Source organism: Aquila chrysaetos, chromosome 26 (genome assembly GCF_900496995.4).
Source record: "Aquila chrysaetos chrysaetos chromosome 26, bAquChr1.4, whole genome shotgun sequence".
Lineage (NCBI taxonomy): Eukaryota > Metazoa > Chordata > Aves > Accipitriformes > Accipitridae > Aquila > Aquila chrysaetos.
In genome coordinates this window covers 1,885,279-1,910,336 of record NC_044029.1, presented here as the reverse complement: position 1 = coordinate 1,910,336, position 25,058 = coordinate 1,885,279, and the positions used below count along the sequence as shown (strand labels likewise).

Here is a 25,058-nt window from a genome sequence, read left to right as displayed (position 1 = left end):
CCTGGACAGAAGAGTTGTAAGGAAACTGAAACATCCTCCTCTTTGTTTCCTCTTTTGTATTTCCATTGAGGAAGGCAGTATCTACACTAGAGTTAGTCAAGAAGAAAAAATGTTTTATGTTTAATATGAAGCTGACCAGGATGAAATCAAATGATCCCTGCTGATATTAAATTTTGGACCTTCATAATTACAGACCCATAAATTAAAATTGATTCTGTTTTAAAAATGTGGCTACCAACAACAAGTTTTTAAACATACCTAGTATGTCCTTCTCCTACAACTCTATTTCTTTATTCCTCTGTTTCTTCTTTTTAATTGTTATGTGATATTTTGTCTTATCAACAGTACCTTCCCAGTGTGGAACTCTGCACTATTGTACATGACAGTTTTAAGAGCAGCAACAAGAAATTAAATAATTTTAATATATGAAAACTGCAGCAAGACTGATGCACAGAGTAACACTCTGGCATCCAGTTTATGCTGCAGAGGAGAAAAATGCTTAGGCAGAAAGAATATTACAATACTTTACTGGTTGGCAAGGAACAAAACAGATTGTGATATAGATTTCTTCTGGAAAACAATCTGAGATTCTTTCCAACCAATGTAGCAAAAGCAGATCTCTTTACGAGACTTGTGAGACACATCAGCCTTCTACCTAAAGGTACATAATTAGCTATCTCTGAGCCACTGCTTTCAGGCCAACTTTGTCTTCCTTGGAAGACGTGTATATTAATGTATATTTGCATATATTCTATGACTTGGGGAACAGCTTTTTTTCTTGTGCAATAGTTGAACCAATATGTTTTTATCCATTAAGATGTGTTGTCTAGTGCAGTCATGCGATGGATGCTGGGAAGACCCGCTATGGTGTACATTTTGTTTCACTGCTGTCACAGAAATGAGAAATGCCAGAACTGATCTCAGTAAACCTATGGATTTCACGTGTGTGTATAGCCCTGACTAACATGTATAGGTGATGCTTTAAACAATTTCCATCTGAAACTGTGCTTTTGCTGTAGATGACCTGCCTTGCACTCACAGTGAGAAGCCAGTAGAAAATGGACCTGCAGGTACATTCAGGTGACCCTTTACCCTGTGTTGACCTGGGTTTGCCTTTAGTGAAAAATGCACCAGGTGCAGTAGCTTTCTGCTTGCTTTCAAGAAGAGGCTCTGGTGGGAAGGAGCAACTTCTCTGTGGAAACTACAGGCAGTACTTAATGTAGCAAAACAAAACTGCTCATATTAGAATTATATTTGCTCTTGATAATATATTACCCTGTTAGATAGAGGTAGATGCTCCTGTGATAGGAGCATCTACCCACATGGCATACCTAGTTATTTGCTACTTGTATTTAATGTCCATGCTGAAGTACAAGCATTGTGAAAGTACATGTTTGCTGCCAAAGTGAGTTTTTAAAAAAATAAGAAATCAGCTCACCGTACTGATAGAAGTCACTGGCTAGCTGCCTTTTCAGAAAAAGCCTTTGAAGCTGTAAATTTTTCTCTACAGAAACTTCTAGAACTGTAGGCAAAACATTTGTTTTTACTTGCTGAGTTAACTGGAAATGAGGGAGGGCAAAGAAAAGAGACTGTGATTTCAGAAAGAAACTGAGTCAAATATTTCTGTTCCAACCAATGAACAGAACCTAAGTGGTAAAACTCTTCAAGAAGCGCTGGCTGCCTCAATGAATTGCAAAGATGAGCTCTGTTCTCACATGTCCGTTCAAAAATATGGAGTAAATACGAGACCTTTACTGTGCATTGAGAAACAGCAGCACTTGTTTCATCAGCTTAATTTATAGTCTTTATTTTGGTGCCAAATACTGAAGCTATGCGCATTTTTCTGTGCACCCAAGTGCTCATGCTCAATTTCAGACCACAACGTGAGGGTATCTGTCTACAAATGCAATTTGCACATCACAGAGCATATATAAAAATGTGCAGGCTTTCCAAATCTGGCTCCAGGTGTTTAGTGTGCAAGAAAAATAGACTTCTGCTTGTAAAGTTCATGTCTAAAAAGCTGATTGCGATAATTGGCTGGATACTAGATGCATGTAACAAGGCCTCATCCAGCAAAGAACCTGAGTATGTCCTTAATTTTAAGCAGGCACAAAATCTTCTCACTGCAGTGGGAATAACCTTGTTTAACGTTAGTACCATATTAACTACCTTGCTACATAATTCGCTTCTCATACATGTGATCATTTTAATATTTAGAAGTATGTTAAAATTCTGGTTTACAACAAGCCATCTCATTCAGCCTTTAAAAATGAAATGCCTTTTTAAAAATCTCATTCATTTTCCTAACCTAATTAGTAGAGATCCTTCAAAACAAATAAAGGAAAAAGTATGCTTTTTTAATGCACTACTTTATGCAACAATGAGTAAATCAGAGTGAATGTCATGAGCTAATTTAAAATATGACTTCAGTTGAACTAAAATGTCTCAGCTGAGAAAAATCTCAGACTGATCTTTTAATAAAATCACATGAAATTTGATAAATCTAATATTTATTTCACTTTTATTTGTGTTTGTTTATTTCTAATGTTTCTATGGAAAGAGGGTCTTTCCCTCCCAACCTCCCAGGCAATATTGCTTAGGGTTTACTCAGTGGGAGATGTCACTGATAAAGCATAAATCAGCAGCTGCTAAAGCAAGAAGGAAATGCTGAAGCCAGGCTAGTCATCCCTCAATAGCAGCAGTGACACCAGATAGCTATCTTGGTTTGTGGTATTGCAGATCTGTGGTAAGATAAAGACAATAAATCTCTTTGGGACGTGGGAGAGAACACTGTGGCTTTTTCCAAAGAGCTGCTAGGCTAAAACCTCTGTCTGCCAACAAATCAGCAATGATTAATTTGGCCAGTTCACGACCCATCATGTAGGGGTTGTTTCTCTCAGCTAAAAAAATGCGGTGTTCCCTCCTGCAAAGCGGGTGCTGAGGGAGAGGGACAAGAGGAGAAGGAAATGTTCCCTGATTCAAGTCTGTTTAGTGACACCATGAAGATCATGGAAGAAGAAAATGTTCCTGCAACCACTTATTTAAAAGCTATGTTGTTGGCAAATATATTTCTTCTTCTCCTTGTGTCGGTGAAGGCAAGTTTGTGATTAGCCATGTATTATATCACAAATGATGGGTAGAAGATTATGCCTACAATTTTGAGTGAAATCAGACTGGATGATGTTGTTGATCTGATAGTTGTGCAGTGAGGCCAGATATTAAGGCTACTGTGAATCAGAGAAGCATATAAGACTGTCATTTGTGTGGATTGCTGGAAGCTCCCCATACTGCAAATGGGTCAAATACAGGAGAGGAGATTTGAATGCAGCAAAAGTTGTCTTGGCTTCATAGGCTGAACAGCAGTCAGGTTTAGGCTGGACATTTTCTGACCACTTTCTAGACAGTATTTTTTATTACTTAAAAAGTGGCTTTGAAATTGAATATGTACATTCTCCAACAGCTTCATTGTATTAACAGGCCTGTGGTTAGAGAGTGCATCAGATATCAGTGCTTTGGGAGCTCCATTGCTGGCTGGCTCTCACTTCCTTTCTCCCTGGCCCAATTAGTTCAGATCTGTTGGAGATGCTGCAGGGATCCTGCAACCTTCATGTGTTTTCAGGAGCAGGGATTTGGGTCTAACAAGGATGGAGGGTTGGGGGGAAGAGGGGATATTTTGTATTTGTCAGTATTGTCGTTATTTTGCTCTAACTAGGGTTGAAATGGAGAAGAAAGGCTCGTGGATTTGAGGATGTAAATATGTAATGACGTATGTTAAAAGTGGTAGCTGAGTATTTAATGAGAAACTGAACGATATCACTTGTAAAGCTGCTTAACCGAATTGCTGTCCATTGCTTACTTCTCTACCTCCATCCTATTGTTTATGCGCCTTTTCTAGCAGCTGCAGTATTTTTCCTTAGTCTCCAGAATTCTCTTCTGGGGCAAATCCTAGCCTCCCACCTCTGAGGCCATCTGCAGATTTCCCTAGGCTGCTGTTATACGAATAATCAGCTGTCTCACTTAAGAAATTCTCTTTGCTCTACATCATTAAATGTTGACTCCTGCTGCTGCTATGACAGATCCCTTTACAGGAATCTACAAGGGCAGCTGTCTCTGATGTTAACAGTGGGTTTTTGCTGTGGAACAAAAGAACGTACTGGGGCAAGCATGAGATGGTTTGAATTTATAATATTTTAAGACTGGGAAATAAAAAAAGGTTGAAGCTGGTGTGTGTATACCCATTTTGAGATCTGTATTTCCAAAAAGTGAAGAAGGGTCTTGTTGGAAGCATTGAGTAATTTTGTGCCCAGGAATATCATTTGTAGCTCTCATTAAGGCAGTGGTGAGATAGTCATTTGGTGAGGGAGGAGGGAAGATACAGTGGGCTAGGAGGGAATTCAAAACAAGACCAGCTTGTTATAGGCAGACTGTAGGAGAAAGGAAAATGCGTCCATCAAAAGCACGAGTGATAGCCTCTAGTGAAGGCACAGTAATGGACTAAATTACCTGAAGGTTTCTTCTTCCACCATGGTGTTTTTGTTGTGAAGTCCTTTCCCAGATATCTCCCTGACCGCTGCAGCTCTCTGCTAACTGTGTATTCGTTATTCAAGAGCATCACCTCTAACAGATGCCTTTGTGAAAGGTTTTGATGCCACTCCAAAAACCAGCCACGTGCCCAGTAGCTCCCTCTTTCTCTCTGGCTGTATCCAAGTACCCTGTAGCCAGCAGCTTAAGCCCGTTTGCCCAGTACCTTCTCCTCTCTACTCGTGATGTGCAGCTACCTTTCTCTGCACGGGAAGGGTCTGTTTCCAAAACTTCCCACGTAATTTGCTCATGTTGAAAGAACACTGAAATGGGCAAATCTTGTACCTATTTACATGTGTAAATAGGTTTGAAACTGCGACCTGCTGGCCTGTGCTTTTATTCTGCAGTGCTTTTAAACAGCAACCATTACATACCAGAGGGAGCCCCTTCGAAAAGGACTGTGGGACTGGTGTGCTTCCTAGACCATGGCATGCCATCAGCTTGGCATGTGAGAACTTATGGTGTCCTGTAGCTGAAACATGCTGTCCGTGCTCTTTTTGTCTTAATGGTTGTTTTCTGTCTTGAGACTTAATTCATCCTTTGCGTGTTAGTGTGTTTTATTTTAGCCTGGTTGTTCCTGTAGTGCTGTCTCATTTGTAACAACACCTCTTGTCTGTCTTCACATTTTGGCATTCCTTTTGTAGATGGTATGGTGAGGGGATGCTCATGGCATGGCGGCATGTGTTCACCTGAACGAGGGACTTGCCGGTGGTGACTCTGCATCATTGCTGATAGCAGAGAACATTGTTGTTTCATTCTATTTAGCTTGAAATCAGTCCATATTCTATCTAAAGCTGCTTGGTTTGAAGAAAAATTGGTTCTGCTAGGGGGAAAAAAATTAAGTAGCTTTATTCAATGTGTATGTTCCCTCACCTGAAAGCCCCTTGGATTTTCTACTGCACTGTCACAAACCCCATCAATCTCTTCAATTTCTTCAGAAGGAAGAGAGGATTTGCAGGTTAACCGGCTGGAAACACAAATATGGATAAAACCAGACATACAGAAGACGGATGTGGACTTTTCAGAAATTCTTAATGCAATACAAGAAAGTAAGTTATTCCTTGGATGCAAAATTGGGTTTATGGTAGAAGAATCATTTGAGATGCGTTGAAGTTGTAACTGAAGGAACATACAAAGTGATGAAATGAATGATGAGTATGTATTACTAAAATCTCTGAGAAAGTTCAATGGGTTATTGAAGGCCAGTAAGAAATCTTTTACTATCAGAGAAGTCATAGTAAGATTTGAATTATTATGTGCCGAAGAGTTCCAGCAGTTTGTATTTCCTATGCAGAAGTAATCAGAAACATTAAGATTCCTGTTACTTTAATCCATTCCTTACACTCTTGAATGGCTTTGTGAACTAATAATGTCGTGCAAATGCTGCAGTCTGGGATCTAAGACTGGATTTGAAGTTCCAGGTGTTCCAAAGTGTTGGGGTATATTCACATTTCTGCAGCTGGTAATTTTGGGGAGCAGAAGTGATGAGCTTGTCACAACAACTGAAGGTCTGCATATCTTAGATACTGCATGAAACCGTCTCTTTTCACACGTAATGTGCTGTGGATGACGAATTCATTGGTCCACCCTTCTTAAATCCAACTGCAGAATGATCTCAAGACTCATGCTAGAAGAAGTACTGCTCTTGTTAACAACAGTGGAAGACACCCCCCCTACCCAAACCGGACAGAACTCTGGAATCCAAAAGAATCTGGAATTTCAGTGGGAATTTTCCATAATAAATAGAGAATTCTTCTGCAGGCCAAGAATCAAAATGCATGGCATGGCTTCCTGGTTTCCCTCTTTTCCAGTTTTATTTTAAACTGGGTGTTTCATGTAGCAATTTCCTAAAGTGAGAAACAGCAACTTACATTCTTAAATGGTAAAGGATGTCTAAGAAAGTGTAAAACCCTGCACACTGCCTGATTTTCACCACATGAATAAGGAACCGTACAGTAGTAGGATCAGGTTGTTGGTGGTGGTAGTTTGGAATTGGAAGGAAAACTCAGGTTAGTATGATGACATGGACAATATCATCACTATGGGTAATAATTTGAAATTGAATCACCTCATTTAAGCTGTAGGTTTAGGATGAACCCTGGTTTTTGTAACTTAAAAAGCTTTTCCCATCAGGAAATCTTATATGAGGTTTTGCTTTCTCCCCTTTTCTCTGCACAGTCCAGATATAGGCCTGGGGGCAGTTGGGATGTGGACTGGAGAGGCTGAAAAGGCACTGTAGTCTTTCAGAGGCTAAACAGACAAGATAGATAAATAAGGATAAACAAATTCAAGTTGGGAAGAGACCGTATTGGAATACAAGAAACAGTTATCTTCTCCATTTCAAGCACATGGCTGAGGAGGATAAAAATAGATTATTTGTTTAAAACAAATAGATGTCAAGGTTAGATTTATTAACAGTGTTTGTCCAAAGCAGCTTCTGTTTAAAAATGACTGTATCTCAACTTCCCTTGGTACTGTGTCATATTTCAATATCATACTCTCTGATTACTTCCCTGTGCTGAATAACCCCAAATTTTCAATCAACGGGGCACAGGTTTGCTTATAACCTCAAATGTTAAACTTCTAGATAAAACCCTCAGTTTTTTTTAAAAGTATGCCATTTTTCTGTGGCCGTAAAGAAGACATTCATCTGGCTTGAACATAGGGGTTTGCAATGAAGGTATCAAGATGTGAATTCATTGTCTAAGCTCTCTTTGCGGTCAACAGACTGTAACTAGCATGTCTACAGCCCAGTTTGTCTCATTTTAAAGTAGGCGTCTAATGTAGATTAGATGACCTGCAACTTGGAAGTGGCTATTTGCCTCTGTTACCTGCAGATGGAGTTCAGGGAGATAAGCTAACTTGAATCACTACCACAGCTTAGACACAAACATTTGCACTGTGGATGCGTAAATGTAGGTGACTCCTACGCTAAGTAAAACAAGTGTTTGCAAGTGATTAATGGATATAAACTGAATAGAAGTAGGCTCCCAAATTGTTTTAGCAATTTGAATATAATTTCAAAACTAAGTGGCATTAAAGAAAGAGTCTTTTAAGAATGAACATTTTGATTTATAGATTATTTTTGAGCCATTTGAGAAGGATGCAGCTTTTACAGCCTTGGAGACAGTGTTTTTTTTCTTTATCCAGACCAGACACAGTTGCTGTCGGGAAGTTAATCTCTACGTCCTTCAGCTATGTTTTCTTCCGGGAAGACAAAAGGATTCCTATGACTGTACAAGCAGTCACAACAGCCAGTTTGCAAAGGCTTGTTATGTGTCCAGGAGAGTGTCTTGTCACTTGCAGTCTGTTGTGAATATCAAATGATTAGGATAAACATGCCTAAATATTTTTTCTAGGGTGTTTGCTCTGAATAGTTGTTATTTTTATTCCCAGTTGTTGTTAGTATTGATGAAAATTAAAGAAGGCTAATGATGCTTTTAAAGACCACATATTTTTTTCTTGCTAACGTGAGTTTCCTGAGCATTTCTCTATTCAGGAGGTGCCATGTGCAACTTTAGCTATCTGGTATATCTTTCTGTTTGCTAGACTGCAGAGAGTGATCATTCAATAGCAGAGATTTTTTTTTTTAAATTTAGTTACTTAAACATTTTGCTCTAAAGCTTTTTTCTTTTTTTCTTTTACCCTACTGAATCTCTTGGACTGCAACTGAAGATAAAGACTTACCATCTCATTATTTACTTTTATGTGAATATACTGCTATTATAGAAGACTTAAAAGTCATTTCTACTGCATCAGAGCTAAATTCTGCATTTAAGTACCATAGTTCGTGGTAGAGCCTTAAACGCATTTTCCTAAAGACATCTGGTAAGTCTTTTCATAAAACAGTTTCTTCTTGACCACATGATATTCAGAAATTATCTGTAGTCTGTCAGAGACAGTCCACAAACAACGACTAATCTGAAAATGGCTCTAGACACACACTGCAAAATAGGGGATTGCAAAGCGGGGTGATGCATCTGACCCAAACCAAACTTGTGAACTAGACGGCAGAGGCGTCAAGGTTCTGCATACGAACTCCCAGTCAGATATGAACCCGAATTGTTGCCTGCTCCCAGCCTGTACCCACCCCACAGCCCCGGCCAAGAGCAGAGCGACCGGGGGGCGCCGGGGGCACCCCCAGCCCTGCTCCTCGCCCACCTCCCTGGTGCGGCGGCATCGCCGGCGCGGGGGCGACGGGGGCCCTGGGGGGCTGGGGGAACCCCGGGGGTCCAGGCAGGGACAGTCAGGGCTGGGGGTGCCCTCGGGGCCACGGCAAAAGCTAGCAAAGGCTTTCGTGGCTTTTTCTGAGTTATTACGCTGAGAAGATGGATTTCTTGTGGGAAAGCAGTAAATAGCTTTACTTTTAAAAAAAAAAGCCCAGATTTCAAGCTTTTTTCATGAATTCCTATGATTTGCTTCCATGTGTGAAACTTAGTTTCATTGCCACTGTAGTTAAAGTAAAAATTCTAAGAAATCTCTGGCTTTTTAGAATGTTTTTCAAAATCCACTTTACGTTGACTCTCACTAGATTTAATAAAAAATAATTTTATTCTCTCATTTTAATCCTCATAATCTGGAAGCCAGAAATCAGTGAGTTTTCCAAGACAGGGTTGCTGATCCACTGTGTAGTTACTGAATTTAGCATGTAACATGATAAAAAGTTCTGGGCTGCGTGGTATCTGTAGGATGGCCTCCTTGAAGCAAAGATTCGTAAATGGTATCTGCCAGCCTTACTGAGTGCAGAAAAGTGTTTGTATCCAAAAATCCAAATAGATGCTGTAAAAACATAACATAGTACAAAAAGATGCAGAAGGGTTCTTGGTTTTTCATACACCAACTTTTCTGCTTTGCAAGTCTCTGCTGAACAGGTATTTTCTACTCAGTGTTTTTATTAAGGGTTTTTCTCCAGTATTGGTGCTTTTAAACCCAATCTTTTTTTCACATGTGGAAATGCTCTATACTTATTATAAACATTGCCAGTAAGAATTTTTAATGCAAATTCACTTTTCAATGTTACTGATAGGCCTAAAAGCTTCCAAAGAGCAGTTTCTGGAATATTGATCTTCAGCTTGCATTATCCAAAGCTAAAGTATACTCGATGACTTGCTGTGACAATTGGTAATAAATGATAATTAATTAACAGAAACATGATCTCTGAGCACGCTTCCATCTTGCTACACAAAACCATAGTCAGGTCCCATTTTTCAATGAAAATTCTTATCTTTAGGCACCTCAGTTTTTGAGCATCCATCTTCAGAAAGCTAAAGGAGTTACCTTATCTTTGAGCCCTACCTAAATCAGCTCCTTGGTCCAAAGTGGCTTGTGGACCCACTGCGATTGTGCACAGACTCTTGCTCAGAATTTCCCAACATTCAGTTTTCAGAATATATGGTTCTACTATATTTGGGATAGAAATATTTGTATATAGACATTTTTTTCAGATCCTCAAGGGATTCTGAATTATCAAGTCACTTTGATTTTTTTTTTTTTTTTCCGCAAAAGGGAACATGAGGGGGAGAAAAGAGCTTGCATATTTAAGCTGATCTAAAACCAGAGGGGGAATTCTTAATATCTCCTGTAGCAACACGCATGCTGCTCTGTATTCCTGTTAAATTTCACTGCTTAAAAAGACATGACTATACAGTAGCACCAGTCTGTCTCCCAAATAGCATATACATGATAAAATTATTGTATATCATTCTGTTAAGGTCATTTGTGGAAATATGCATGTCATGATCTGAAGGGGTCAGAAAAGACGGAGCCCTGATTACGCCTTTAGCACCGTTTGGCCGTGTAGGTGTTCACGTCCGTTGGAGTGGAGCGGCTGAGCTGGCTACAGGCAGCAGGAGAGTTGGCTCTGAAGTACCATCACCATTATTAAAGTAAAGCAAACAGGATTTGGTAGAAAAATGGTCTCGGCAAATGTCAGGGCCCCATAGTTAGTGTCAGTGACTGAAATACTAAGAGTGTATTTTCAAAAACGTACGCAGCAAGGCAACTGCAGTGTAAAGAGCTCTGCTTTCTCACCAGCAGCACACCTTTACTGCGACTGGAAGAAGGTAACAGACACCTTTGGCGCTGACGAGGTAGTTCAGCACATCTCTTCACTACTTATCCTATTTGCTGAAGCTATCAACTAGTATGCCAATTACCTGTGTACTTCTGATATAAGCAATTTTCTACTACAGGCAATCTGGGCAGGTCCTGGTAGCTAATTTCACTAACCAGCTGAGATTGACTGCTTCCACAACTTCTAGTTACTGCTGAGATGGGCTGGATTTTAAAGTGACCTTGAAATAAGATTTTTTTTTTTTTTTTTGCTCCTCATAAGTTCTCAGAATAATCCAGTAATTCTCTGCTTGAAAACTCCAAATGCATTCACTCCCTTACCTACCAAGTTGTGTATCTCAAAACACCTACTTAAAAAACATATATTTTGCCACCCAAAGCATTACTGGTACTTCAGGAAGCAGCAATTCTTGTATCTCAAAGGCTTCATCTTTTATACCATGGCAGTCTTAATGGCAGGAAAAAGCTAGTTCAAATTCCCTCAAGCATAGCATACAGGCAAAACTTTAATTTTTACATCTTTCATTGCCCTGTCTGCAACAGATATCTATCTTGCATAATCTTCAGAAAGCTCCACTATTTAATTACTTTTGTATTTTCCACAGTTGTCTTCAGACTATATTGAGGTGTTGATCATATACAGGTTCATGCGTTGCTCTTACAGAGGCGCTCTGATGGGTTTCGGTTCAGTAAAGTTGCAAGTCATTCAAAACTTTTTCTGTTTCAGTAGTTCATTCTGTTGAGTATTCAGATGAATTCTTCTCATGTGAACACGTGTGCAAAAGCTGATCGTGATCTACGTCCAGATTATTATCTGCTGGGGTGAAATGTTTCCAGTCTTGCCCTTTGAAACAGTAGGGACAGTGAAGGGCAGGTGGTTAGACTGTGCTGTCTTGCGGCGCTTCCCCTGTCTTTTATAAGCATCTGTAGTATGATTTTTGTGGATTGAAATGGATCAAGGTGACAACTAATTCTTTAATATTACTGCTGCATGTGCTACACATTGGAGTCTGGTTTTTGCCTTCTAAGTCTCCAAAAACCTCTGTAGCTTGTCCTAGGACAGGCTGGATGCAGCCACAGTGACGCTGGGGAGCTGCAGGCTCTCCTCATCTCCTAAACCAAAACACCACCAGGATGCTCTTCTCCAGCCCTGGCAGTAAGCTCACCCCTGGCCGGGAACGGGATGGTGTGAGGCCAAGGATGGTTTTAAAGCGAAAAACTCTGTCCTGGATATTTGTCTCTAATGGTTTCCTGGCACTTTTCACAAAAGTAGGATAAGTAAAATAAATGGACTGATAGTAAAACCAGCCTTAAAATGGCAAGAGAAACTTAATATCTACCAAAAAAGGGATATTTTTATATCTCCGGTGTTTTCACAGGCTATGATGATATGCACAACATAAAAGAGAGTGAAGTAGGTGAAGCTATTACTCCCATTATCTCTATAAAAGCAGGTTGGGATCCTGCAGAACAGAGGGTGCTATCTAAAACTGATGAATTATGATATGAAGTGTTAAGTAGGGATTAAATATTGCGCAATACTAATTTTGGGATACAAAGAATGATAGCTAGATTAGTCAGTATGCAACTCCAAAATTGCTGAACTCAAGGAGTAATATGTTATCCTAAAAATTGTTAATTTGACACAGAATTTCTTACTGTTATGCTGTCTACATGTAAAAAAAAAAATACTGTTAAAAGTATTAAAAACTCAGAATGTCTCCTAAGAATTGTGCTGCTTATGTTAGTTCATTAGCCTACTACCTGGAGTGGAATAACTTGGATGTGAAGACTCTTCTGTTGTTTCTGAAATTTTTAGTGGCTTTCTAACCAAAAGTATTGTAATTGAAAATACAGTGTATGTCATTAACCTTGTCCTTATTTTATGCATGAAAAAGAAGAAGCTTTCTTGAATATTTTGATAGGGTTTTCATCTACCTACAGCTGTAATAACAGGCTTTAGATAACTGTAAAAGACATGTACAAAAAGGGAGCAATCTCTTCCCCACGTTCATGATTGATAGGAAAAGAATAATATATTTAAATTGCAACATAGGTGCATATTCAGGATGAATATTATGAAGAAAACTTTCTCCTGCTTGTGACAGTGAAAAATAGGCCACCCTCAGAAACTGTGGAGTTGGTGGCATCTGAGATTTTTTTAAAAAGGTTTCTTAAACTGGGCTATAGCACCTGAAGAAGGGAAAGGTGAAAAGGAGATCACAAAATGTTCATGGTGGCTGGGAACAGTTGGCCTTTAATTTCTGGCAGCTATTGAGTCTCTCCACAGTGGGGGAATGGACTTTTAAACCTGCAGCCAGTAGTTAGAAATGGAACTAGGTTGCTGCCATCAATTAGAGATTTTTGGCTGTTCCCTGTTAATATAAATTCTCGTCAAAAGGAGTTACAACTGCCTGTCACTAAGTTAGGGGAGTTGCGGAGAAGCAGAAGTATCAGGAGGTTATTGCATAAAAGAAGAGTGATTCCAAAAGCGAGTCAAGTTTGCAAAAAAGCGTGAGTAGTAGTGGGTTAGACAAATTTCTGTCAAGAGTAATAGATGTTGTATCCTGCTGTAGTCAGGGGAAGAGGCTCAGTAGCTGAACTTTGGGCGTCCCTTCTAACAGTTACGACTCTACTGTCGTAATTCTGGATTTTGCCTATGAAACATGAGGTTGGAGAGACGACGTCTATCCACAGCTGAAGCCCGATCCTCAGCCGAGGCATTTTTCTTCTCCTCACGCACGTCTCTTCATCGCCCGCTCGCGCCAGACCTGCAGCCTGCGGGGTGCCAAGGCGGACCTCGCTGGCCGCAGCCCGCCCGCCCCGCGTCTCCCATCCGACAGCCGCTCGGTCGGCGGATCGATGGCCGCTACGTGGGACCGTAGGCTTGGGCGGCAGCTCTGCCCACGGCTTCTCGTCGCCTCTTTGCTCTGCAGAGCCCTTACGTCTCTTTGCTTTTTATCAGGGTTGGGTTTACTACAGCATCCTGTAGACTTAAGCTGTTGCTCCGTGCATGACTGAGGGCTGTCCAGTAGGTAGATCTGAACGTGCCAGACTTATACACATCAAAACGTGCCAAATTGTGCAAAGACAAACTTCTGCTTTTAAGTAACAGTATTTATTTGGTGTCTTCTGCCTCTAGCTGCCCCACAGGTCCATACTAACTTCTAACTCGGTACTTTATGTAGTAGGTTAAAAATCTGCTTCTTTATAATAAGGAATTTTCAGAGACCGTACTAATCCAGAAGGTAATCGTTTAAGCCACTTACCCCAAGAGAAGCTGAGGCGATAGCTAATGTACGTTGTATCATGACAGAAGATTGCTTATTTGTCATCAGAGAGGTATTGTGGCATCCTAAATCTTTATGCGGCTCACTGGTGAAGAAAGCGCTCCACCAATGCGCATCAGATTTTAAACTTAACATAGTATATACTTATAGCAGAACTAAAAAATGGGATTGTTGGTAATGTGTTACACTCAGTGTCTTCATTTGGTTCAATGGTGATTTGAATGTATATTTTTATTTTTTTTTTAGTAGCTAAGGATGTCAACATTTTTTTTGATGAGTTAGAAGGTGTGAACAGCCCTTCCAAAGATGATGACTCCCTGCTTCACCATGGTAACTTGACCAGTACTTCTGATGATGCCAGCAGGTTGGAAGTTGTGGGAGAGGTAAGAACACACAGTATTATTAATATAATAATTATTCATGCTCATTATAAAAAGGGAATAAATGTAATTTGATTTAAAATTTCATTCTCTGCAATTCAACTTGTATCTGACCTTTCCCATGGGGACTGTTTTCCATTCTAAGATTATAATGCTGAAATATAAAATATCACAAGTTAAAAGGAGTTTTATTGATTTCATGCACTCCCAGTGAAAAGTCTGTACAGGCCTTTGTTGTCTGCTTGTTTTCTGAACCATCCAAGTCTAATGCTTCACTGCTTTTGAAAATAATGGAAAAGTTTTCCCTATATTAATCCTTTGCGGGGAAGGAGGGAGGAGGAGAATTTATCACAAATCTCTCATAAGAAGCATTGGGCATCAGGTATGTGACACATTCCCTTCCAGTGAAGAATAAGTGACCTGGTGGTGCATGATGGTGGTTCAGAGAACATACCAGGGAGGAATCATTCAGCACATAATCCCTTTTAAATTATGTCTTAAAGCAGGCAAAGCATCATGGACCCATGATGAAAATTTGGGCCTAAACTCCTTATTGAGTCTTTTGTGCAGAGAGGAACATGACACCCTTTAACTTTGCCTCCAACTGCCCCACAGCCCATGGACGTGAGGGCTATCTCTTCAGGGAGTGAAGAGAAGAGACCAGGGACTTGTCTCCTTTCCCCCACCTCAGGAATGCAGCTGCATCCAGACAACTTACTGGAACGGTCTGATGTTCCCTGCACGCTCTGCCTGAGGATTTTTTGGCAGAGGGCTGACTGGCACAGATCAGAACTGGCAGGGACCATACTGACAATTAAAAAGCATGGAAAACCGTAGGATATTGCTGAAGCCCCTGCCCTGCCACTCTTTTGTTTACTAGTTTAGATAAAGTTTAGAAGGTATAACTACAGATTATGTCTTTTTCAGGAGCTAGAGGGTTTTGTGGTGCAAGTTCTTTGGTAAAACACTGCTGAGGAGAGAGTCAGAGATTTTCCCTGTACTAGAAATTCAGCCCATAGAGAGCTGCACTCCTGGAATGTTTAGACAGATAATTAAAGCAAGAAAATTCAGGGCACCCAGAGATATGTTTGACCTTGCTCACAATTTCATCTTCCCCTTTACTCATTGCTCTTCCCCAGGTTCCCATACAACTTACAAAGGGCCCTCTTTGCCTACTTGCACTGTAATAGGTTAATCTGACATGATATTCCTGTGTTACGTTTTGGGATCATGTACCATATGGTCTTTAACAGAAAGGCACAGGTGAAAGGCACATGGTGTTTGCAAGTTAAAGACGAAAAACAAACAGAAAATGGTCAGAAGGACAGAGAATGATATAGAGCAATATGTGCTGCTGTTAATTTAACAATACTGCAAAACCTTTTTTTCCTATTTGATGTATTCTTTGTTGTTTTTTAAAGGGAAGTCTGAGGAATATTTTCCTGGCTGAACAGAGTATCTTTTTTTTTTTCACATAACCATAACTGAGGAAAATAGCAATGTAGGTCATGTATATGTATAAGAGGGGAAAAAAACCCAGAAAATTGAAAGTCTTAATGGGAGCTGAGGGATGCTGTAGCCTACAAAAAAAAAGTTTCAAAGTCTTTGGCCCCAGCTTAATTCCAGAAGGAAAAGATACACTGTTTAGATATTGTGCAGTTTGTATGAATAAATATGGGAGCACAACTATATAGTGGTGGTGTGAACTCTGAAGCTTCAAGATTCCTTTCAGTCTTTCAGTTTAGTAGCTAAAAGAGCCTGTAGATGCCCCTTGATGTCATCAGGACAGGGGGTCTGGCGGCAGTGAAAGTCTCTCTGAATGTATTGATGTTTGTTTGGTATAGTTTTGAAGCTAACGTTGCAGCAAAATAATTTAATAAGATTCTGGCTTAATTTGTTAAAATGAATTTACAATCAAAAAAATTTACAAGGACATACCAAAGGTTTCTTAGCACTGTTGTTTAGCTGACAAGTTGAAATATTGTTTGCTTCAACTGTTAGTTGTTTGTGCCCAACCAGAAGATCCAATGAAGACTTTACGGATGGAGTTTTATCAACAGTTCCTTAACAGATGCAAAGCCAGATTGAGATTCAGCTTGTGTTTGGCTAAAGATGGGGTTTTTATCTGTTTTATGTTTCATTCAAACACAGCTATAGTCTGGTGAATTGAAAATCACATTTCCCTTTGTGTGCATTGATCGAATTCTTTTTACATATGCCAATATAATGATCAGACATACACTTTACAATTTAAATCCAGGGACATATTATCACTAAAATATTGTACTACTTCCACTGAAATTTCAGTTTCTGAGAAGAGGAGTAGCAGCAGAAAGAAAGTAAAAATTAAAGTAAAAACTATTTAGGAGCTGTATTCTAGGTATGCATCCATTATGCCTTTCTTTCTATGGAATAATAAATCAGTCTTCTTTATCCAAACAAGGGAAAATGATGGAGCTGGGACAAAATTTTATTTCTACTTCAATGAGCTTACATGGCCTGTTCTTGACATTCCAGCTAATGTAGGTAGTTTTGAAATTAAAATTATAAGAGTCACTCCTAGAATCTTCGCTTTAAGCATCAAACTCTGTTGATATGTGGGGGCAGAGTTATTAATATTGTGCCAAATAGTAACAATCTCTTTTATAAATTGGAACTTGCACTGAAGATTATGGCAGAAAAAAGGTATTCATGCTGCAAAATAAGAATTCTGATGTTCTTTATGGCAGTTATGATAGCTTGTGCAATTTTAGCTCAGTTTTCTTGTGGGTATTTACCAGAATACAAGCTAACTACATAATTTATTTTTTTTTTTTGACCAAATCCCTGTCGTCTTCAGTGGTCAAGGTGGATATGGAAAGAGATTATCTAAGCTTTCTGAGAAAACTACAAATCTGTTACTTCCTAACTTTTGAGCACTTGATTTTGCAGCCTAGGTAATTTCATTATTAGAAAAGTTCCATGTAATTAAATATATTAGGGTGTCAAGAAGAATATAGCAACCAGTGAAGATACATGGAAAAATAAAGTTGCAGCTTCCACAGAATTATAATCTAAATGGGCAAAAGGATATTAAGAAAAAAGAACACACAGAGAAAATAGACTTCTTTGATTAGAACTGTGCCTTAAAAACTGGGTGGTTCTGGGTTCTTCTTTTTCTGCATAAGTTCATATGTTATCACTGTTAGTGGTGCAGGTATTAATGCCCTCCACCAGCTGTGAAGTTGCATGCAGGGGACTAACTTCAAGTAACCACAAACAACAGGAAAAGACAATCTCTTTAGAATGCAAAGATCCTATCTTCACTGAGCACCCGTACTGATAATAACCAGGTTCCGAAATAATTAGGAATGAAGAAAGATTCTAATCTGTCATTAAATTAGTGAACATTAGAGTCCCTTCTGATTTATTTTTTTAAAGACCTGCAGATAAAGTTTCAAATTTCCTTGATTTCCCTAACTGCACTTTTGTTTAAATGTTCCGTTTAAAGTCTCTATGGCTGTTAGGGTTACAAATCGCTCTCATTCTGGATAGTGAAACATTTGGGTAAGGCCTTTAGCCTAAAGCTCTCCTAGCATGTATGTGTGTGTGAGTCGCATGTCTGTGAATGTTGATGGGTCCCAATTGTGGGTCTGAGAGTACACAACTACTGCATTCCTTGGAAAAGAATTCCCTATTACACAACTTCAGATACATGTATTACAAATAAAGCTGCAAAGATAGCCAGAAATGCTAACTAAACTTCTTCCTAGAGTGAAGTCTTCCCCGTTCTTCCACTTTCTTCCGGTATCCTTTTTCGGATGAAGGAATGGAGATTTGACATACATGACTAGACCACTTTCCCACCAAAATCTGCAGTCAGACCTGGTTCTTGAAATATTTTTTTAATCAGTTTAGGAAAACTGAATTTTGAAGTTACAATACAGGGAAAGGAGATGCAATGTCTGGAGAAGGGTCAGTGAAGCTCAAGGTAGGAGGAAGGTCTCTGTCTAGAATAGTGTAAGCCTGGAATACTGTGGACGATGCAAAAGCCCTGCAGCTGATATTTCCTGATGCTGCTGGGACAGCCCTGACTGTCTCCATATCACGTTAGATCCTCAGAGTTCTTGTACGTCCAGGCTCAGTCTATAAAGCTGCCTTACAAGCTATAACAGCGGGGAATAGAAGGGGTTCCTTCTCAGAGGCCGTACCAGTCTAGGAGGGTTTATCAGTCTGGATTTGATGTACTCTGTTCCTAAAACGAAAAGGACCTCCAAGTACAGATAAGCATGTCCAAGCTGCCTTTCTGAGCGGAAAATGACAATACTGTAGCTGGGAGTGTTTCACAAGTCCAAGAGAAAGTAGTTGTCTCGGGAAGCCCTATTTATAGGGGAAGAAGTCCTACAAGTCAAATAACTCAGCTAAATCTCATAGACGCTCTTTAATATAAGGTTCCACCATGCACTGATGAGTCAGTGTAGGGCAAACCAATTTTTTTCAGAGAAAGATTAAACATAGGAAGCATAAAGGCCATATCTATTTTTCCAATGGAGTCACTACTGCACGCAGAGGTACTTGTGGTACTCTCTGGGTGGGTCTGTGCTAACATTTTAATTCAGATCAGGAGTGTGCATTTGAAGTGAATTTCTCAATGGCCCCTACCTATGCTTTGTTTGCATTCCTGAGCAGTGTTGGATTTTAAACCTGGATTCCTTCTGGATGCAAATAAATTGGGAGATGTACTCCAGTGAGTCTCCTGGACCAGACTAGAGTGGGCCCAAAGTAAGCCCTCAAGCCTACATAGTGTGGACAGCAGATCCTCAGCACAGATTGTTTTGCTCTACAGATGCTTTCCTATTACACTGCTTTACGTGCTAAAATACATGTAGTGACTCTAGGACCTCCAGGACAGGAAGGATGGCTCATCAGGAGGTTTAGAAATCAGAGCAGGACCACCAAGCTGAGCCACTGCCTCAAAATCTCCTACTGCACCCTTCCTTTATTTAAATAACCTTAAATACCCTTTTGGAGTTTTTTATGTCTTCTCAACATAGATTTTTTTTTTTTTTAATGGAAAAAAATAAACAGCTTACTGAGCTGTTTTCATATTTAATGCTCTGTGAAAAATACTTTTGATATCTTGATAATATTTTTTGTCAGCATGATATACAGTATAGATACAAATGGTTTGTTACTGTTATTTCCTTAGGACTTAAATCTTTTTTCTTGCCTTCTTTTTCAGCTCAAAGAACTGTTCCACTATATCAAGTCTGCATTAAGCTGTGTCAGGAGTCAGGCACTGTAATAAAAGAATCTTAGAAAAATTCCCCTTTCTGCCTTCAGTAAACTGGATGTACCAAGGGGATGGGACATTTGGGATGCTTTCATTGGGTTTTCCATTTAATCAAAATGCCTGCTGAGAATCAGGAAGATAGCTTACGCTAAATTCTTTGAATGGGAATATGGGGGGGGGGGGGGGGTGGTCTGTAAGAATCATTTGTCCTATTAATATGTTTACTTCTTGCAATTTAAATTCAGAAGCAGTTCTCTTATGGAGAAAGTATTTTGAAAATTCCCTACTTTTCCCAGATGTAAAAGGCAAAATATTCATTTTTTCAGAGATTTGATCATATATTATAGGGTATTGCTATTTCTGGCAGGACTGGTTGAGCAAATTCTGGAAAAACAGACAGAAATTAGCCTAACCCTCCCTTCAGCTTGGAGCTGGACTGATCTTGAGGTCCCTGAAGGTCCCTGCCCATTATACTGCTCTGAGACAGTGCTGGTTGTTCCCATGTATCATTCACACTGTACATTTTTTGTATTAAACGCTTCAACCTGCAAACTGCCACACAATTTCAGCTTGTCCGAAAGTGAAAGCTTAACCCCTGGGCAGGACTTGTATTATGTGGAAGTAGTGTTAAATTGCGAGGAGGATCTGTAGAGAGTTTCATCTCATGAATTTCTGGGAAAAGACCAGCAGTTTGGTCTTTTAGATCTCAGGAGAGGGACCTGCTTGACCTCTTATTAACAGTGAAATCAAGTTGTTTCTTTCTGTCAGAGCAAACAGGCACGTTCTTTGCAGGAAATAGCTAAGAAACAGTATTTTTTGCATTTACATACTGCTAGACCAAACGCCAGGAATTATTTTCAAATAAATCCAGTGGGTTTCTTCAGCTGTTCCTTAAGCAAAGACTATTCTGTAGTTAGTCTGATGAGGTATAGTGTGGTAGGTACAGGACTTCCATATTGTTGTCTGTGTCCTGTGAGGCAGATGTACTAGAGTCATCAAAAAAGCAACGAGAATCTCTGTGCCAGGTTTTAGTGTTTCTCGCTAGAGTAAATGCTCACGTCGTTGTTTATTTTTCTCACATGTACAAAGACATTCTACTATACTAAGTTCTTAATTTTAAATTTACACTTCAGTAACACTATTCTCTGCTTTATTTTATATGTAAGAAGTTATTCCTAATTTTATGGAGGGTGGTGGGGGAGGAAGGTTGGCTTCTGTTCTCTATTCTCTCCTATCCCTTGCCTATATGAGCAAACATCTGCCTAAGAAGACCTCCTGGTTTTGAAGTGGGGAAGTCTGTGCTCCTTTCAGACGACCTCAGAGGCACTGTATGTAAAGCACCTAAAAACTTGAACAGCATGTTCCGATTCCTTATCTTTCCTGTTGAGTGTTACTGAAAACTGATGATGCAGACAGTAAGGCAGCAATTACCAAGGCAAATTAACATTACTGAAATATTTGACTTTCTCTTTACAGGAAGTACCTGATAAGAACAAAACCAATGGACTATATTTTAGAGATGGGAAATGTCGAATTGACTACATCCTGGTGTATAGAAAATCCAATCCACAGACAGAAAAGAGGGAAGTATTTGAAAGAAACATAAGAGCAGAAGGAATTCAAATGGAAAAAGAGGTAAGAGACCTTCCTTGAAAAAAACTTTCAATGTTTAAAGCTGCGAAGAATCTGAGGGTATGAGTTTTGTTTACTATGAAACCCCTTTACTCTGTTTTAGCAGTGGAAAAATGCTTTTAAGCATGCCTAAATATAGGCTATATATTGCCAAAGCAGCGGGAAAGCATAGCCTAAAGGAAAATCAGACACATGGATTGAAGGCCAAAACAGGCCATTACAGTCATCTTTTTCAACCTTATGCACAAGTAGGCCACAGAATTTCATCCACTGTTCTGTGCAAGAGAGAAAACAAGTGCTGGGTTTGGATGGCCTAAATTCTAACTTCTAAATTCTGCTGAGTGTAATCCACATTTCTGCACCTACATTTCCGTTTAGCTACCTGCTCCACTCTTTGCTGAGGCTCTTGGTACTCTTTCCAGAGACCTAACCAGACCTCTGCCTTCCTTTTCCTGTCAGCTCGGGCATAGGGACTTGAGCGGTATTTTGGTAGTTTGAAAGCAGCCTAAAGGCTCTCCTTCTGTCTTAATCCTAAACATTGAAATAATTGGACTGTACATATGAATCATTTATACCAATGTTATTTCCAACACAATGTCCTCAAACAGGATAAGAGTGTAAAAATGAATGTAAAGGGTCTAAAAATGTATTGATGTGATAGGTTGCAGAAGCAAGGCTTAGAGACCATCTCTCTCTTGCTTAGGCTATGTTCTTTCTTAAACTTTCGTTAACTGTGTTTAAACAGGGCTTAAGTCTCAGTTCTGTGCAGAATAGATATTGCTGAATGTTTAGCTTTACGTGTGAGATACGCTGAAGAAGTCTCTGAAGTTTGGGCAGTGTGGAAAATGAACATAGAATGAATCCACCCTATTGATACATCTGCCCAATGGTTTCGAACCAACCTTTTCTTCATGATTTCTGCAGATTTATTACTGTGCTAAGGTCAGCAGTGAAAGCTATGATATCACTTTATATTTTAGGTATTACAAAACTCACTGCAACATTCTGCACAGAAAACTTTTTAAAATTGATAATTTAAGTGCTTACTATAGAGTTTTCTTATGGCTTTCAAGCCCATTTATTTGGGCTTTGGTGCCTAGGCTGCATGAATGTTCTGCCCATTTGATTATTCATTTCAGTTTCTATTATGCTACTGACATGCAGTTTTATGTCTTATTAATCTCATTTGGCCTTGGTGTGACTTCTTGCCAGCATCAGTAATTGTACATTTTCTAAACTCAGAATGATCAAAATGAGGTTGTGTTACATGACTCGGGCTAATGTTTTTAAAATCTAGGTTAGCGATCTTTTTTAACATATGACTCTGACCTAAAATTAAACCCTAGTATGTATATTTTATGATCATGTTAGTTTCCAAATTGAATTATAATCCTGAAGGAAATAAGTACATTCTTGGTACACTCCCTCCCCCTCCCTGCGGAGTAACAACTGTGCTGTATAAGACTTAGGTTTAAACTAAGCAGTGTGATCGGTTAATGCCTATATTATTTCTCTTTATTTTTACTTTTCCTTTTGCTGAGACTGTGCATCATTCTGAGGTTCAATTCTGGAAGATTTTTTAACAGCAGGTCTGTTTTCTAGTTGTTCACATATAATATATTGCTTCCACTGGGAGTAGTTTGCTCCCAGATAAAACAAGAGAATTGTCTGTGGCTTTGGCCAGAGAACATATAGAGAGGCAACAGGCTGTAACTGCTGGACTGAAAGAGACTTTTTACCTTCTATGAATTTTGTGTGGTTGTTGGTTCATTCTCGTTGGACTGCCGGCTGTTTATATATTGACATTCGATTGTGTCAGTCCTGTCTTTTTAATGTGAAATCAGTGGCAGAGAGGAAAACTTACAGAGCTGTTCACACTGCAGTTTCAAAACCATATCGCTCAGTAACTGCAGCGAGAGAAGAATGCACTGCGGTGGCTCGCTGACAAGCGTAGCACAGCAAAATACCCGGGAAGTGATGAGTGCAGGGGACAAAGCGTTCACTTAACAGCATGAAATGAGAAAGTGAATCTGAAATGAATTCATAAATGCTCAGATAACTTCAGGCACAATGTCAAGATCATGTCGCTGAGAAAGGTCTGAACAGGTATGTGTTTCTGACTCTAGAAAAAGGTGATAACATTTTGCAGACATTCCCCAATGAATTCACACTCACCTTCTTCAGCTATACCACACCACTCTCCCATGGAAGTTCTGCCAGGTTTGGTGCTCTGCATATCCAGTAGTAAACAATGAGGGGATCCCAGACCAAGGAACTGATCATTGAATTAGTGAAGGTATGGAAAACAGAGTTCTAAGAGTGGGTGCTAATCTAGTAGAACAGCATAAATCACTTTCTGAGCCTTCTCCCTGCTTTTCAGGGTATATTGGGTCTGGATAGGATGACTGTGTTGTCCCGGTTCAACATGGATCACATCTAACACATGTGATCATATGCATAGAAGCTCTGGGTAAGTTAATTGAAAATACAGGTCACTCCAGGAAAAGAGACTGTTTTCTTTTCAGCCAGATATAAAATTTCCTATATTGATTTATCCTTTTTCACAATGTCTCACAAGTGAGAAAAATACCTATGAGATCCTGGCTCTGGGATTCTTGATGACCCTGCTGTTTTCATTTTTTAATACTTTTTGAAACAGACTTACGTATGGGGTAAAATGGAGAGGGCAGTCTTCAAATGCAGCAAGTTCTTATCAGAGATGAGGTAGCAATAGCATTGCTGGTTTGTAGGCACTGATGCTTTCTGTAAATATTACACAAGACTCATACCTTCCAGAGCTGACTGACAAATGGTTAACAGGAGTTAGAGTGCTACTGTCCACACTGTGAGGGTATGTTTCATATTTATCCAAATACAAGATAAACCTGAGACCCACTGATGCTCAGAAAAAAATAACTTACGATCACTTTCATGTAAAAAGCAAACACAGATAGTGTCTGTTATTCCAAACATAGTGTTCATCCCTCTGGGACAGTAAAAACCCAGCGTTTTTCTGGAAAACCCATCTTTTCAAGAGAGAATGAAGAGTCAGAATTACATCGAGCTCATGGTATTTTTCACAAGACTAAAGATTTATAAATTCAACCTCTTGGCCAAAATCCAGCTCAGTTCCTTTATCCCAAATTATTCCTGCAACCTCAATTAATGTATTTTAATCCCCACCCTAAACAGCCAGGTAGAACTAAGCTGCTATAAACAGTAACTATACTGTGCTGGTACATGGATACAGTATTACAGACATCTTTCAGTAAGGTACTTTAAATTATACTACACTAACGGAGCATGCACAGAGGTAGCCAGCGTGGAGCAGCCAACATAGCTAACTTGTTCACTTGCAACCTATTTAAGCTGGACTGTAATGCAATGCAAATGCAGGATAGAGGTAAGGTAGTTCAAAGAAATCCATGCTCCATGAACAAACACAGATCACCCTTGGATTTATAATTTCTAAAAGAGAAGAAGGTGGTCATCTTAGAGTTAAGTAAATACTGTTTATCCGAAATGAACCTGATGGTGGGTAGGATCTAGTAATGTAGCCCTAGGAACAGACTACATTTAGATTGAACTTGGCATGGGTTTGTTTCTCTTTTTTTGCTTCTCATGACTGCACTAAACTAATTCATACAGAGTAGTACTACTATTAAATGTACTTGATACATTTTGCTTAATGATTGTATCCGAAGTTTTTAATTTATAATTTGTAAGTTGATTTGATACAGTTTATTTGAAAAGGCATTTGACTTGTCAGTAGAAATTGATAGATAGAAATGTAGTAAAGGGGAACTAATCACATAAGTAGTGAAAGTAGTA

The 25,058-nt window shown here is 39.4% G+C and overlaps 1 protein-coding gene across 10 annotated transcripts in view; it reads left to right on the top strand.

The window, feature by feature from the left end:
• ANO4 (anoctamin 4) overlaps window positions 1–25,058 on the top strand; it is a 211,002-nt gene that overhangs the window by 88,523 nt on the left and 97,421 nt on the right. For 8 of the 10 annotated variants that reach the window (XM_030002886.2, XM_030002885.2, XM_030002892.2 and 5 more), the window contains 3 exons: window positions 5,520–5,630; window positions 14,190–14,326; window positions 21,072–21,230. In XM_030002886.2, coding sequence (XP_029858746.1) covers window positions 5,520–5,630; window positions 14,190–14,326; window positions 21,072–21,230 — 407 coding nt within the window. The remainder of the gene's footprint in view (window positions 1–5,519; window positions 5,631–14,189; window positions 14,327–21,071; window positions 21,231–25,058) is intronic. The other 2 variants (XM_030002894.2, XM_030002893.2) reach the window with 2 other exon arrangements.